The following is a 17,596-nucleotide window of genomic DNA, read 5'->3' as shown; positions in this document are numbered from 1 at the left end:
GATTTGTAAGTTAATTGAATATGGCAATTGGGTATAAGCCAATGTTACCTTGTTTTAAGGAATGAGCACATGCACTTTAGCATGGTTAGCAATGGTAAAATGCACAGAGTCAACAAAAACAACATCAGAAACATGTGGAGGAGTAAGGCAAAATGTTTGGGGGAAGACCACCCTAAGGCTGACAGGTCTAACAAGATCATTGAAATTTTAGACAATATTCATTAATTATTTCAGAAAGTTCTTTATAGTGCTTGTTGGACCTAGCCCTTTTTGCAGGATTATCCCTACACTTTTTGCCTTCCTCCTTCTGTTTTTCTTTCCCTGTTGGTGTTAGGACTCTGGGCACTTTACTACTACTGATCAGTGCTTTAGTGCACGTGCTCTCTCCTTTAAACTTGGTATGATTTGCTTACACATGTTTGGCACATTTAATTTACCTATACATCCCTTGTACAGTGATATCCCATATACCCAGGGCCTGTTAATTACATTCTACTAGTGGGCCTGCAGAACAGCTTGCGCCATCCACAGAAGTAGCCTTTCAAACCTGTCTCAGGTCTGTCACTGCAGGGCTTAAGTGTGCAGTTTACTGCCACATTGACTTGGCATTTAAAGCTACTTACCAAGCTTGGAACTCCCCTTTTTACTACATATAGGTTACTTCTAAGGTAGGGACTAGGTAGCCCTATGGGCAGGGTGCGGTGTAGGTAAAAAGTAGGACATGTGCCTTCATTTTGTGGCATGTCCTTGTAGTGACAAGCAGCCTATTTGGTTTCTAACTTCTGTAAGACCTACTACTGTCATAGGCTAGCATTAGGAATTCTATTAAAGGTACTTGAGTGGTAATTTCTGATCTGTGAGGAGTAACGTGGGCTTGTTTGGTATGTTTGAAATGGTGGTGAGAAATCCTGCTTATTGGTGTAGGTAGATTTTTAAAAATGCTATTTAGAAAGTGGGCATTTCACTGTGCTTATGACTCTTGTGCTTTGAAGGCTGACTCCAATCCACGTGTAGGGTAGAGTGATAGCTGGGCTTTGTGCATACTTTCCAGACAGCCATCACACAGGGAAGGTGGAGGTATAACAGGATTACATCTGCATATTGAATGGTATTCCTGGGCTGGGAGAGAGAGAGGCAGGGCACACTTAGATTTGTATAGACTGTGTCCTGCCCTCACACAAAAGACTTGTTTCTCACCCACTGATGTCTGAAGCCAGGGCTGGGGTTGAAAGGTGGTGTTGTACACTTCTGAGGCTCTTTTGAAGTTCCCCCTAGGTCAAAGGCATTTTGAGTATAAGTAGAGGGGATGTGACCCCTGTTTTTAGACTCTCCGTGGACCTGTAACCAGATGCTGTTGGTTCTGTTCACTGCCAGAAGGAGCTGTTATGCTGCTAGAAGGAACTACCATCACAACTGACCTGCTTGTTGTGCTGTCCTGTGGCCTGGTAGGTCACCAGAGGGACTGCTACTTCACCCCCATGGACCCTGATGTGCTGGCCTGCTGTTGGTTCTCTGCTTCTGTGTGCCCCCAATGATCTCCTAGGGTCCAGCATAGGATTTCTGTGGTTCCATTCCAGCACCTGGCCCTGCAGCTATAGTGCCTGTTGAGTGCTATCCTCTTGCACCTGGTGAGCGGTATATTTTGTACTGGAGCACCTCATTGCTGTCTCCCCAGTGCAATTGAAACGCTTTATTGTGGCGAGGAACAGCGTTTGGAACCTAGTAAGTATCGGGTGGCATAACGATTGCACACTTTTTAACTTTTGGCAGGTTAAACTGGTGGAATTTAATGAGGTGCTTTAGATGTTTATTTACTAACAATTTCTAGTTCAACCGTATAAAAGTGTGAAAAACTTTATTTTTTAGAAAAGTGTTATATAATTTTAATAGCAGACCCAGAAATATCAACACGTTATGTCCTTAGCATAATGTACTTAAACTCATAGAACAATTTATTAAAAGTAGACTTGTATGGAATTACTTTAAAAATCTTTATTAATCCTGTAATCTTTCTGTACCTTTGAAGGACCATCTCACCCAAACTATAAAAGAAGCTCGGCACTTAGTTCATTTTGCATGGCCCTGGTCTAGGTTTACAGTGTTGGTTATGTTCCTTCGCTACTTCAGGGCCTTTTGTAGGTCTGTTGCCTTTAGGATTTCTTTGCCTTCCTTGGCTGTGCTGAGCAAACATACTGTTTGTCAAACTATTCTGTTATAGCCTATATAACAACTGGCAGACAGCTTAACAGTTGTATGATTATAGATCAGGTGGGAAGATAACAGTCTCTTCATCTGGTACGCACTCGAAATTTAAGGGATATTGACACTTGCCTGCGTACAAACACGGTGCAAGGATTATCCATGCCAGGAGATGGTCTGCCTCCTCCCTGGTAAAATGGTCATAGTTAGAACTCCCAGGTACACTCTGATGCTTCTTGCTGCCCCTTTCTCATGGCAAAATAAGGCAACTGCCATACCAAGTCCAGTGGATGTGCTGGCACTTGTTAACACAAATGCCCGACAGACCGCTCATCTCAGTCCCTGAAAAAAAGAGTTTTTTAATGCTCAGTCCGAGGAGCATAACTCTGTGTTAGCTGATTTTCTAGGAACTCTAAAAAACAGTCTTCTTCACTTCTGCTGGCAGGTAAATTAATCGTGCATGTCTGGCTTGCACTTAATTTCTTCAATACCAGTATTCCAGCAATACCATAATCTTCTTCAAATTTCATATGGTTGCCTTTATTTCATAATAAAAAACAAAGTAAAATGGACTTGTTTCCATGAATACTGCAATGTTAACATACAATAGAGCACTGTGATTGCGTGATCAATTGGCAGAAATGCATTCATCTTTATAAATACAACTATTACATTTTCATATATTTTTATAATGGTGTTTATGCTCACATTTTCATGTGATTAGCTTATAATGTTCTTGATACAATTTCCCAGTCTTTCAACTACTGTGTAGAACTATCTTGTTCTACCTAATCATTATTGAATTGGATTGACGGGGCTACCCAAACCTCATACCAAAAAATACTGAGGCTATTCAGAACCATCCTGCAAGGACATATAGCAAACTGAATAACTGAATAAACATAGGCACATAACATGCAACTTAGATTTACATGTCGGCCATTATTTAACAAAGAGGCAGGCAGAGGAGTTTAATTAATTGCTGGAGCTAGCCCCTCACTACATTACTACCTGAGTTCGACATTCTGCTTCACAAAGCTGTATCGGATTAATCAGTCTATCAGCAATTGTTTATTTTCTGACAATGTCCCATAAAACCTACTAATTACACATTGCTAAGCCATAATAATACCAGAATAGAAAAATGTAGGTGTACTAATAAAATGATTATCTTAAAACCAAACACCAGTTTTCAATTTAGCTTTTTCTCACCTTAATATATATAATTTTAAGAAAGGGGCCTCAATATGCATTGCCTTGTACAAACTCATTAAATAAGTAATCCTGACAATCAGTATCTAAAACTGTGCATCTAAATTAAAATAGCAGTTCACAATGTTAAAGCAGCTCTTAAATTGTCAAAGTTGAATGAGTAAGTTGCAAATTGCCATAGATTTAGGATTTCATAAACAGTTCCGCTGTTGGAAATTGATCAAAACCCTTAATCAGTTTTCGTTTAATGAGCAACCATCCAATTACCATAGCAAAAAACAGACAAAGTCTTGCAGTTTCTGTGGTATAAACATGTTTAAATCCAGCACAATAACTTTGATAGGTTTGCATACTATAAGTATGGTTCAATAATCTTGTTCAAAGTCTGCTGCCAGAAAACAGCATTGGAAAAATATAGTGCAAGTTTCAGCTGAGTCTTGTTTGCATTTTAGTCATAATAGATTATCCCTGTTGTGTGACTTGTTTAAGTACTTTGGAATGTCATATACATCATGTAAAGCTGCACTTTAAATCTGACTCCGTAAAGTGTAAAGGAGAGAGTGACTCTTACCAGCTGACTGTGTCTTCAGTGATAGTAATCCCTAATTTATTTTACCAGCTATCCCCATTCTCTGCTTTTTCACCGTACATGACATTTACTAACAACCTGCTGAATTACATGATAGTCGTATCATAGGTAAAAGATTTCCATTATAGGATAAATATCCAGTTCTTCATTAGCTATTTGAATAGTCTAATCCTAAATGAATATGCATAAGCAAAAGAGACTTTTAGTAGCAGGAATGTGTGTTGTGCCTCCAAGAAAACAATTGAATATTTATGATTGCAAGGCTGATCCATACCGGCCTGAAGAATTCTACACCTCAGCACATTTCCATCACATATTCTTTCAAAGTATAGACCAGGAACATTGTCATCTACCTGAACATACATCCTTCAAGGGATTGCAAATAGCTTTACTCATGTACAATATTGATAACCACGTTATCTCAGAAGATATTGAGTTATTTCAGAATTGAAAATGAAATCATAACAGAATCTTACTCAAGTGTTGCACAATACCCATCTAAAATTAAATGTAAAATCAAGAACTGCTCATCTTCCATGGCTTAATAGGAGCCTGTCCTCGGTATTTTATAGCTGCACACAGTTATGGATCATCCAAATGTTTAAAATATTTACTAGTAGGGTTATAGCCAAAATATAAATCTATGCATTTAGATAATTTTACCATTTATAAAATGTGCTGAGCGGTGGCTCATAGATATTCTGACATTTCAAATTCATATTGAGACCGCAAACTAGCCTTCATTTAATTTCTAAGTGATTAGTCGAAACCCCCTTAATAGTCAGAATTTGGGGCTTAGAAATATTTACAATATACCCATCATAAATAGTTACAGCAGGTTGATTGTGAGCCTTTGTGTCATGGCTTGGCAGATGTCCATGCTAACCAGAGTAAACAAATACTAGAACCAGATGGGCAGTCCACATATAGAAAATCTCTGTATACAGTTTGACATCACATTGAGCAAAGCTGTAGGATGATACAAGGCACATTCAGTAACTACATTTTGTATTATTTGTCTATTTAAAAAATATATATATATATATATTACCATATTGATGTGATTTCATTATTTTCGGCCTGAATGTTGAATAGGCCTGAGTAAAATTTAAATTACACTAACATAATTTTGGGAATTTCGTGTTACGCTTGTATTCTGAGAATGGTGCAATTTGTGATTAAAAAAGAAAAGAAAATGAATGCACAGGAACAACAGAACACGAGCAGCTATTTGCTGTACTGTTCTTTAAATACATCCTTGGACCAAAGACGCAAGGATGCAGTTTGCTCTAAAATAGAGCACGAAGTAATGGATTTACACTTTGCTAAATTTCATATAATTTTGCATAGTTACACAAAGACAAATTATGTAGATTTTGTAAACCTGTAGTGTTGATATCTGATACATTGTCCAAAATGTTTAAAAAATGGTTTGTAAAGTTCTGAGGATAGGTGCATCCTCTCTTCCTGGTTGAGATGTAACTAATAGCCACCAAATCTCTCATCCCTCTCTAAAGTAATTGCATATATTAGAGCAGATTTATTACTGAAAATGAATGTTCATTTTCATCTGTTTCAACTGGCATAAGAAGAACACAAAACTGATTTACTGGACCTGTGGTCTGGTTGCACTGACAGCCAAAGAAACATGGGTCTTGAAGGTGCACTGCATGCATGATTTCTATCTCATCCTGTGTTTTTCCTTTTTCACAAAATAGACCAAAATATGAGCTTTTCCGTGGAGGTGTCTGTTTTCACTCTATCAATTAATGTGTTTACGAAGGAAGCCTGCCTGAGATATTCTTGCAATGTTTCAACTGTGTGCCTATTCACTATTTAATAGGTCATTGTTTAGTAGTGTAATGTCATTTACACCTGTATGTAGATTAATGGGGATACTTGACTATTAGTTTTTGGGATGTGTTTAGAGTAGCCCGTTTTATGTAACACAATTTCCGCGATGTTGATTGGTTTGTCTTGTAGCTTATTAGTTCAGCTCATGTTACCTCCTTCTGTTATGTTGAAGTCATGATTTTCTACTGCTCTGAACCTATAAAATGTGCCTTATTTGGAATGCATGTCAGACCTTATTTTATGTTCAATCTTTCCTTTTGCTGACTTTGTACTTAGATACTATAAAGATTTTACTTTCCTTTAAAATGGAGCAGCCCCTATGACAGTTTGCGTTTTGGCTCTATATGATTTTGAGGTTGACCTTATGATATCCTTTATTTATTATGAATTATAGATTTAAATTAACTAATCAATAGCCTTTTGCTTTCTGTAATGTTAGTTCTAAATAAACCTTAATGGTTTAGACTTTGACTCTTGTCTTGGGGGGTCTCATCCTTTGGGACCGTCAGAGGTCCAGTCCATCTAATCTGCCCTAAATATATCAGTCGCCTACACTGATTTAGTGCTGGGAAGGTAACTGATACCCACTGAATCCCTTCACTACCTCTAGAGTTGTTACATTGTCCGAATCCTCGCCATGCCAGGCACTGTCCTCAAGACTGCAACCATAATACAATCTAAAGTTCATTTGATACCACAATAATGTTCCTAAAAGAAATGCAAGATCTCACACTAGGTGTCCGCTGCCCTGCCTTGCCACCGTCTATTCTTTATGCCCAATGTTTATCCCTGTTTATCCCTGTGATCCACCATTCTTCAACTGTACTCCCAGAACTTTACCAAGAGTCTCAAATTATTTGTATACTTCATGTTGTCTTAAGAAAGCCTGTTTATCAATTTTATCCATAGACATTCAAAAGGCACCTACCTGGATTGTAATAAGTAACTTATAAATATTGCCTTACATCTGTAGTGGTTTTTCAAATGCTGTCGTTTTTACTGAGTAATAGAAATGGACCACTTTAGTCTTTGACCCAGGCCTGAATTAAAGCAGTGGATTCTTCTTTTAAAGTTGCTTTTTGTTCCACTTGTGCATCGATCTTTTATATTATTAAGATATTTCACATAGGAATAACTTCCAGACTACAGATGGCGAGGAGGAACAGTTTCTTCACCTTGGGTTCCTCAGCAGCCACCTTGCCTATTAGTGGCATAAAAGAACTGGCACAATTGCCCTACTTAAGAGTGAGGGTATGTTTAGACTCAGAGTTTGATCCATAAAACATATACTTTTTTGGCCAGTTGTCCCCTGACCAACTCATCCCCATAAGTTCCCAAAAGAGAAAGAAACAGTTAATTAATCACTGACGTGCCTAAAGAAGAAGGGATATCCTTAGTGTGTCATTGATGAGCTTAGGCACCCGGTAGGTCATCATACATGCAGTCTCTCATTTGTGCAGTCGTGCATCCTTTTCACTAACTCAGTCTTGCATTTACCTTCTGACACCCCCACAGTAGAACACCATGTACTCAACAAAAATTGCAAGATAAGTTAAAAGAATACAAGTAGAAAAAAGAAAGCATGCTTCTGTCTAAACCTAGTAGGCATATGCTTGTAATAACAAAATTAAACAGAGCAGCGGATGTCCGTCTTGCTGAGGTATTGTACACTGTATATTTTAGTTTAAACCTATGCTTCACTTAATCAGTATGTCAAACTTACTGCTTTTATCAAACCTTTTCATTTTAAACAATCATGCTTATAATCTTTATCATTGGCTTGTCACCATAACCAACACAGATCCAGGTCATAAACTTTCCCACAAGGCATCCATCAAGTGTTCCGTAATAAAATTACTTATATGTACAGAATTACAATTGTCAAAGCAATATAAAATGCCTACTAATTTAGACTACCAAGGATTGCCATAGGCCAAATCTTCTATCCCCATGTTTTGTTCAAGTGGGTTACCAAAACCATTAACTACTACAGTAATCTGCAAGATTATGTTCTGCATAATCTTGCAGATTACTTTAAACAATACCAGGGCCAGACAAAATTACATTCCGATGCAAAATTAAGCCATACTATCACATTGCATAATTATTCTGCTATTTGGGGTGAAATTATAGTCCGAAATTGCAGGAACAAGGCTGAAAGCTACAAGGTGACCGGCTATTATTGGTGGCAATTGTGTTTTTCACACAATTTTGTTTAGAGTGAAATGCTTTAAAAACGTCACAAAGTAAAACAAGGGCGCCATTCACGCTAAACTATAGTGCTAAACTATGGATTCATATTTTGCATCATTTTCATGTGATTTTGTATATTTATTTTACATTGCCCTTAAAAATACATGCGTACCAGATGTAGCACAGTGTAATAATAACTCTCCCTTTAATGCCTATTGCCTTTAACACATAAAAAACATTAAAATAGTAACTTCATTATAAATAGATCAGTCCTACGGAATCTGACATAACTTTTCCCACTTGAACCAATAGGGCCTTTAGCCATTACGATTGATGTGACACAAAAGCTAACACATGCATACTTAAGTGTGCATAAACTGGCAAACATCATGTGTAACTTATAAAACTACATTTGTACAGAATTATAGTTAGAAAACAATATACACCCCTTTCAACAAGGCCTAACAAGAATCATCACAATGCAAACGTCCTACTTGTCAGCGTAGGTTAACAACACCAAGACACTTGCCTGTTATATTAATCTGTGTGATTGCATGTAACCATATACCTGTCTTCGTCCTCAAAACACTGCAAGGCGGCAATTAGGAAGCACCAAATGTCTGATTTGTCCCCGTTTCATGCCCGCAGCTATTCTTTTTCAAAGTACCTTAAGCGTATGGTTCCTAACTTAAAATCAAAGTTAAGTTATTGTGCTTCAGCAACTACGAAAACAAGGATTACAAAGTCATTAGGTTTTTCCTGAATCACCTGTTTTTTCCTAGATGACCACAGAATGTGCCATGCCAAAGTGGCTGGTAGCAGTTAATTGTTAGTGCATTCATTAAATGATAACCACTTTCTTTCATCTCCGCCACGGTTTCTTGGACTCTGGCTCCCTTTGGGTGCTGTGTTTCCTGCAGCTGGTGGTTGATATTTTAACCCCTCCAATCACCTTGATGATGTCCGATTCTGCTTCTGCCCCTCACAGACCTTGAGCGCGTAATCACCATTTTGTAGCAACGTAATGTGTTGCTGCCCAGGCTGGATCCTAAAATCCTGAAGTGCATTCAGGGCGCTTCACCTGGTTACCCTATTAGAAGGTTGTCCGAGTCAAGGGCCATATGTTTCCTGTCTAGACCTTGAAGACCACACTGCACCCAACCCATTATCATACTTACCTTGCCCCTCCTTAAACAGTGCTATTCATACCATTTATCTTTAAATGTCCTACTTTGATATCACATGTTCTTTTAGAGTGTGCTTGTGTCATATCTTCATGTTTTCTTTCTCTACATTCTCCTTATACCACCAACCTTGCCTTCCATTTGTCATTGGAGCCTGTGTTCTTTCTGCGGCAGAACTTTGGTTAGTCTTGAATTGTTGTTACACTTGAATTGTACTCATGCTGCAGCCTCCTAATCTTGCACTTTCTCTTGAACCTCATGTTTTAAACAGTGGTGAAAGAACATAATTTGCTTTCACCCCGTATTGTTTTACTCTCTCCCATCTCCATATACTGTCACTTCATTTGGATATCACCATGCTGCAGTCTCCATTCTTTTTCCTAGTGGGAGTATGTATTTGCCTGTTCCAGTCTCTTTTTCTGTGACGAGTTTGCTCACCCTTAATTGCCATTTCACTTTTAAATACATTTATTTCATCTTGGCAACTTCAGTCTTCCCTTTGACGCTCCCCATTGTAATACTGCCTTTCTGCCTTCTTGATTTCGTTGCTTGCGATTATTTCTGCACTGTCCAGACTGTTCCTATATCACTTACTTGATGTCTTCTAATATTTTAATGCTCCATTTTTCGTTTATCCTATTGTGTCCCATCTCCTCATCTCTAATTACCTTTTAGAGTTTTTTTTTTAAGATCTCCGCGATCTTTACTTCATTCTTTAGTATATGTCACTCTTTCTAAACTTTCCTGTCAGTTCCTTCAAACCAGGGTTCTTATCTAACCTCCTGTGCTATAAGAGTCTGTTTTCAAAATCATTATCCTTTGGCATTTTGCCATCTGGCACTAAACCCTTATCCAAGTGTGTGCCCTTTTACCTATTTGAAAATCATTGCATAAGTTTGAGAGGTGCTATATAAATTCTTGAACCTCACTGTTGTTCAAGCTAGTCTGTGTACATTTCCCTCATCACCACATTACATTTTCCATGCCACTAAGTAAACCAACAACCTGGCAAAAATGTTTTCTTGAGATACTCCTCTCCTTTTTTAGGAGCGAGCGCAAAGTACTCTGTCCCTCTTCTAATCTCTCGTTAGGGGGATTTTAACCACGCCGATGTTATGTCAGTTACTTTCTTTGGTTTGTGTGCTCGCTTTTTAAAATCCGCTTTTTTTCATTCATGAAAGGCATGCATACGTCATGCCTTTTCCGATGTTTAGCCCTCCTCGAGAGCACCAGTAAACTACTGGAAACATACGAGCCTCCATGTTTTCCGTATGGTTTCTGGACTACTTTTTCTCTTTATTTCGCAGTGCGATAAAGTTGTGTCTTACACACAGCGCAATCACGCTCATTTTTTTTTATCCATTTAATGTGTTAAGAAAAGTCTGGTAAGGAGTTTACAACACTAACAGCTCTAACTCGACGTAATGCGAGACCCGTTGCATTGCAAATGCGTGTTCCATTGGTAATTGACTATTAGCTCCCCTGTTGTATTTTTTCAATTCAGTCCTAACCAGCCTCCGAGTCAACAAACCATTTCACATCCAAGAATGTCTTTCTTCATGTTTTCGTTCTCTAGATATAATCTTCTACTGTTCTATTTAGAGTAATTGGAATGCTCTTCTTTCTGGTCTTCTCATAGCTCTGAAAGTGTGAGCTTCTGGTTTTTCTTTTTATTGCAAATCCCACCATTTTCAGTGCTAATCCTCTCCCAACTGCCTTAATTCCTCCTGTAACTGAACCATGCCTGACTAGCTGTACTTTTCAACCTGGCTATCTCTGTCAAACATTATTCAGGCTGCTGCATTTCACCTTTATTGCTTTACCTGTTCTACACTCTGATACTCCAATATAGCTCCTTCCTCACAACTCCTTCAGAGTGTCATTCAAAATCAGTCTTCAGTTTCCGTGGACTCTATTTACTCTTTCCTTCAATCTAGATTTAGGCAAGATCACTTGATTATTTTTTTACTCTTTAACACAACCCATTGTACTGTGGCTGTCATTCATTTTTTCCCTTTGTCATGATTGATCTCTGTCCTTCTGAACACTCATTTGGTGTGTCTGGCTCTTTCTCTTCTTGGATCTCATGCTACCTTGCAAATTCTTTTTATGCTGTGCTCAGGTTTTGTAAGTTATCTGATAGACTTCTAGCTTCAGATTCCTTACCTTTGAATTTCCTGGTTGTCAGACTGAATCTGGAAGATTTTTGCTTCAGCAGTAATTTTACATACAGTCAGTTGGCTCCGTTCGGCTCTGTGCATCAGCGGTGGCATTGGCACCGGAAGTGTCATTGCAGTCACCTATATATATGCCACGTCGGCGTGCAGACGTCAGTTCTTTTCTTTATTCGTCAGTTAGCGCTGATCTGGAGAAAGAACTACCATTTGTTGCTTTTTTTGACAGGTTTTTCCGATGTTTTGTCGAATATTTTTTGTGTGTCGAGGATGTCTTTAAGGAAGGCAGGTTTTAAACCGTGTAGCGCCTGTCACCGTGCCATGTCAGTTACAGACTCCCATCTGGTCTGTTTATGTTGCCTCAAATGCAACCACAACGCCCGGCAGCTGCAGCCGTTAAGCCCACCTAGTCTCCTATTAAGGGATCATGGATATCCAGTTGGTAGGAGAACACGTCATCATCTTCCCCCAGTGGCAGTCCATTACATCGGACAGGTGGGTCCTACAGATCATTCAGTGAGGATACTCCCTTCCTTTCGAATCATCCCCTCCCCCTATACCTCCAACTCACAATCGGATGATGGAGGATCATTTGAGGATGTTACAGCTCTTTGGGCCAAGGGAGCCATGGAGAGGGTTCAGATATCAGAAGTAGGCAGTGGTTGTTATTCCCGCACCTTTCTGATCCCTAAAAAGGACAGAGGTCTTCAACCTATTTTAGACCTCAGAACCGTCACTCTCTTCCTCAAGAAGGAAAAATTTAAGATGCTCACTTTAGCTCGGGTCTTGCCTGCCCTAGATCAATGAGACTGGTTGGTAGCATTAGACTTGCAGGATGTGTATTTCCACATCCCCATCCTGCCTGCCCACAGGCGTTATCTGCGGTTCAAGGTAGATCACAAGCACGTTCAGTTCACGTTGGTAAGGACGTTGGCCTTACCAGCGTCCCTCAAGCGTTCACCGAGGTGATGCGGTGGTTGCAGCTCATCTACTGAGATCTGGGGTGTCAGTCTTCCCCTATCTCGACGCTCGCCCTAGGCTGTCGTCTCCCACCTCCAGGCTATGGCGGACCTCTTGCATTTGCTGACGTTCACTATAAATATGACTCCCCCTCAGATGCTCCCTTTTATTTGAGCTGTTCTGGACACAATGCAGTTTCAGTCTTATCCTCCCGAGCAGCGAGTCTAGGATATTCAGGCATTGATACCGATATTTCAGCCTCTGTCCTGGATTTCAGTGAGTATGACTGCTGCTGTGCCTTGTGGCCTCCTGCATCCTGCTGGTGGATCATGCCAAAGTTCCAGTGGGCACAGCATCAGGGGAATCTCTCTGACATGGGCCAGATCTCGGAGGGAACTGCAAAAGACTTGCAGTGGTGGCTGATGAACCGCGAGTAAGTCAGACAGACTCTTCTTCCTTCCCCATCCAGATTTTACAGTGGTGACAGAAGTGTCACTCCTGGGATGGGGGGGCTGTCTGGAAGAGCTGGAGATCAGAGGACTCTGGTTTCCAGCAGAATCCGGACTTTATATCAACTAGCTGGAGCTCCGAAGGATCCAAAGAATCCGACTGGCATCAAAAGCATTTTCCTCCCCTCTGTCAAGGGAAGAATAGTGCAGGTGTTCACAGACAACATCATTGCTATGTGGTACTGCAACAAGCAGATTGGGGTGGGGTTGTGAACCCTTTGTCAAGAGGCTCTGCATTTCTGGAAATTGCTGAAACAGTAGGGCACAACCCTGATGTTTCAACATCTTGCAGGTTCTTTGAACGCCAGACGTTGATACTTAGCAAATCATGAGTGGTATCTCCATTTGAAGGTGGGGAGAGCCTAGCTTAGATTTGTTTGCCTCCAAAGAGAATGTGCAATGTTAGTAGTTTTGTGCTTTGGAGTTTCCTAGGCAGCTATAGCTCGAGGACAATTTTCATCTACAGTGACGTTAAGGCTTCCTGTATGCCTTTCCGCCCATGCCGCTTCTGCCCAGAGTTCTCATGAAGATCTGGAAGGACCGGGCCCAAGGAATTCTTGTGACACCGGACTGGGCATGGAGAATCTTGTATTCCGAGCTTCTGAGAATGAACATAAATCCTCCAATCAGGTTGGCCCATAGAAAGGATCTTCTATCACAGCAGCAGGGGAGGTTTCTCCACCCGAACCTGTCAACTCTCCGTCTTATTGCATTGAAATTGAGCAACGATGATTGACAGACTTCGACCTTCCTCCGGAAGTCTGTAATATTATTTGGAAGCCAGGCGGCCCTCCACCAAGACGGTATACGCCTGTTGAAGTTTTTATTATATTGTACAAAAAATTCTGTCAACCCTCTTTCTGCCTTCCACGCTGATATTCTTCTCTTCATTCTTACCCTTGCTCAGCAAGCTCTGCTTTGGGTACTCCCAAGGGAAATCTTTCTTCTCTGTCTGCCTTCCTGCTGCTGCCTGACCAACCCTCTTTGTTAAAGTCCTTATTGTAAATTAGTTTCTCAAAGGACTTGTGCATGTTTCAATCATCGCCCTTTATCATGCCTCAGTGAGACCTTAATTTGGTTCTCACCTACCTCATATGTGCTCCCTTTGAGCCTCTGCACAATTGTCCCATCCAGCTTCATACCGTCAAGACAGCCTTTCTAATTGCAATAACTTGTGCTAGAAGGGTGGGTGAACTGCAGGCCTCGTCATCCAAGCCTCCCTATTTAACTGCATTTTCATACAAAGTGGTGCTTCGCACAAGAGCCTCTTTTCTTCCAAAAGTTGTGACCACATTCCATTTAGGGCAACTAGTCACCCTGCCCACCTGTTATGCTCCTCCACATCCCTCTCAAGAAAGAGGAGTGACTCCACCATCTGGACCCTAAAAGAATGTTGTTGCTCTACCTTGACCACACTAAAGAGTTCCGGGTAGACAACCAACTCTTCATGGCGCATGTTGGAGCAAAGAAATGTTGGGCAATACAGAAGTGAACCATTTCATGCTGGGTCGTTCTCCGTATTAAAATCTGCTATGCTCTGGCCAGGAAACAGCCTCCTGGGGGCTTAACGGTCCATTCCACCAGAGGAAAGGCTCTGACCACAGCAATGGCATGTGAAGTCACAGTCCTGGCCATCTGCCAGGCAGCAGTGTGGGAATCTCTGCACGCATTTGGTAAACACCACTGCCTGGACAGTCAGGTCCACAGGGATAGGCATCTTGCCTGTTTGGTCCTGCAGAACTTTTTAGTTTAGAACATTTGTCCTCAGCCCACCGCTGGAGATGGTATTGCTTTGGTATCTATTCAGAGGTAATATGTCTCTATTAGATGAACAAGTTACCTACCTTCGGTAACGAATTATCTGGTAGAAACAATATCTGGCTGCAGATTCCTTACAGACCCTCCCATACCTCCCCGTTCTGTGGACACATTTCTAGGGTTAGGGCTGATTCCTTTCAGGGCCCTAGTTTGAACATACCAAAGTCAGTGCTCTTCATGGCTCTGTGCTCCTGGCGTGGAATGTCATGAAAAGTTACGGACTTCCGCGCTCCGAGGTGGCGTATATATAGATGACTGCAATGTCATTTCCTACGCCAGTGATGCAGCCTGGAACTGAACTAAGCCACCTGACAGCACATAAGGGTTCTGCTCACACAAAAATCTTCAGGAATCAGTCTGACGCCTGAGAAATTCAAAGGCAAAGAATCTGAATGTAGATATTGTCTCTACCAGAGAAGATTACTTTTTTGCTATTCCTATTACATTTTCTTTGCTGTCTTCCAGTCTCTGTACTGGGCCCTTTATTTGTATCTGTGTATAGCTCTCCTTTGTATACTAGAGTTGTTTTCTTTTGTCTTTTCTTTATTTCTGTGCTGATTATATGAACATTTTACTCCTCTTCCCCGCATTTTAAAATTCTTCCAAAATACTCTCTTAAACTATATTATTACCCTGAATTCCTGCAAGTCTATTAATTTTCAATGTCTAAATCATTGTACAACAGGTTGTTTAGAGTTTAGCTCGGTGTCAAAAGATCGAGACCCTTCCTTCCTCACATTTCTTCCCCTGTCCAATAGAACACTAATTTTCGGGGTCATCTCTTACTTGTCCCTGTTCCTATACTCTCAGATTTTTTCTGTTGTTGAACCATTTCCCACCAGATGTGTGATATCTGCAGGGCGTGCCCTTCCTTGACCTTTCCCACTGCTTAAACCTCTGTCTACTAAAGCCTTAAATATTGCGCCTCACTTCTTGGCTTCACCTTTACTGCTGATTGTTTTTTTAATTCTGCAGTTTGCTTTCTTCTCTGACATTAGCCTTCTTCTCTTTTAACTCCTCTCTAGATTTCTATTTCTGTCATGACTCATTACTTTATATATGCCGTACCATTCCCTCCTTCCTTCTCAATTTTGCCTTTGGTTTTCCCAAGGCTCTATTTTTGTGGATTTTCTTTTTTTTAACTATTGGTAGCATTTCATTGGGAATTATGACTGCATTGTCTGCTAATCGCGTGCCCCTCAAGACGCACTAATTTGATCCCTTTTTGATGATGTATGCCAAGGAATCAAACTTCGTTTGATTGGACCAACCCATAAAATGATGCTTTTCTTTTTGTGGTTGGGTCCAGTATGGTCAGTCTCCTCATTTGGACATGTTCTTATCTGGTGGGCTCTGAAGCAATTAAAACTATTTTTCTTGAGGTTTTCTTCAATGTGGAATGCTAGGCTTCCAATACCACCACCCTCCCATCTTCGGATATGTCCTTATATTCTGTATGACGGTAGCGTTTTCATGCGTGTAGGAAAAGACCAGGAGCGCACGGAGCACATAATTATATTTATTCATAGCACCATTTAGGTTAGTCTTGTGTACCATCCATCAGATTATTTTATTTATACCTCAAATGCAGTTTTAAAGTTACCTTTTTATTGCTTTTTTCCCCTTTACAATCACCTACCAGTAGAGGTGACGGGAATGAACAAGTAATTTTTTTCTGTTAAATTCTGTTGTTTTTGAAGGTGGATATTACCTTTGTTTATAAAAGAAAATATTGTTCTCTTTTTAGAGATTGGAGCTATAATGGAAGAGACCGAAGCCTGTGATTGGTGGAGTATGGGTGCTGTTCTTTTTGAACTTCTTACAGGGAAGGTAATGTTTGAAACGTGTATTGTTTTTAATTGACTGTACTTTTGTCATTTGATGTGCTTTCTTCTGTACATTTTTAAACTACCCATTGATATCTGACCATTTTTTGTGGAGGGTTTTTCCACAGCAGGGCTTTAGGAATGCTTCCATTTAAAACTCACTTTCTGGATCTCCCTTTTGTTTCACATGCTCAGTTCCTTATTTTCATACGACATGGTCATGCTATGTGCCACTTTATTTTTCACTGCCTTCATACATCTGTTAGCAAGTATTCTCTACTAATCCATTTATTGTGCAGAGTCTCACGCTCCCCCCTCTCTATTTTTACAACACAAGTAACACCAGCCTGGTAAGTGGAGCATCTCTGGCAACACTGACAAGCCCATTCAATCTACAGTATTCGTGAGTTTGGGGATTACAATTCAAGGAAGGTCCAAATCTGTTGACATTCTCAACATAAAGGGTTTGAAGGACTAGGGAAGAAAGGTTCTTCTGTTGTCTTAAAGGTTCTTCTGTAGTCTTTCTATTTTCAAGCCTGATAGAAACTGATCCAAAGAAGAAAGACACACTGATCCAGAGGGCAAAGAGCCAACCCTGAACACAGTCTTCGATCATAAATGGCTTTACATTCTCTCTGGTTCTGATACTCAAAGCTAAGGTCTTGTTTCCCCACAGCCGTTTCTCCATTAAAAGGTGCAATGCAGACTTTAAAACCCAGTCACTTCTGGTTTTGATAACTTTTCTTGAACAAAGGATAGGTTTCGGTATTTCTCATATGTGAAGCCTTTGAGATGCCAGAGATTACTTAAGAAGGAGTCAATGCAATTTTGAAACTCTATGTATTGTACCAATAAAGCATATGAGCTTGCTTGCTTAACAGAAGGCATCAAAACGTGGAGGGGGTCGGGAAATATTGTCTTTCAAATAAGCTACAAGGGCCACTAAGGCTCTTTTTAATCCAAAAAAGTCACTGGTCTGGGTTTCAATAACTGAACTTCACCGGTCCAGAAAAATAAACAACAGTCAGATTTTTGAAGACATCTCTAGTACTATGTTAGGGCTACCATCGTTGGTGTC

The 17,596-nt window shown here is 40.3% G+C and overlaps 1 protein-coding gene across 5 annotated transcripts in view; it reads left to right on the top strand.

The window, feature by feature from the left end:
* Positions 1-17,596, top strand: part of RPS6KC1 (ribosomal protein S6 kinase C1) — a 546,019-nt gene that overhangs the window by 442,682 nt on the left and 85,741 nt on the right. For all 5 annotated transcript variants that reach the window (XM_069233902.1, XM_069233905.1, XM_069233903.1 and 2 more), the window contains one exon: positions 16,440-16,522. In XM_069233902.1, the coding sequence (XP_069090003.1) occupies positions 16,440-16,522 (83 nt within the window). The remainder of the gene's footprint in view (positions 1-16,439; positions 16,523-17,596) is intronic.

This window comes from Pleurodeles waltl, chromosome 5, assembly GCF_031143425.1.
Source record: "Pleurodeles waltl isolate 20211129_DDA chromosome 5, aPleWal1.hap1.20221129, whole genome shotgun sequence".
Taxonomy (NCBI): Eukaryota; Metazoa; Chordata; class Amphibia; order Caudata; family Salamandridae; genus Pleurodeles; species Pleurodeles waltl.
Note: the sequence above shows the minus strand (reverse complement) of the source record. Positions and strands in the feature narration are given on the sequence as shown.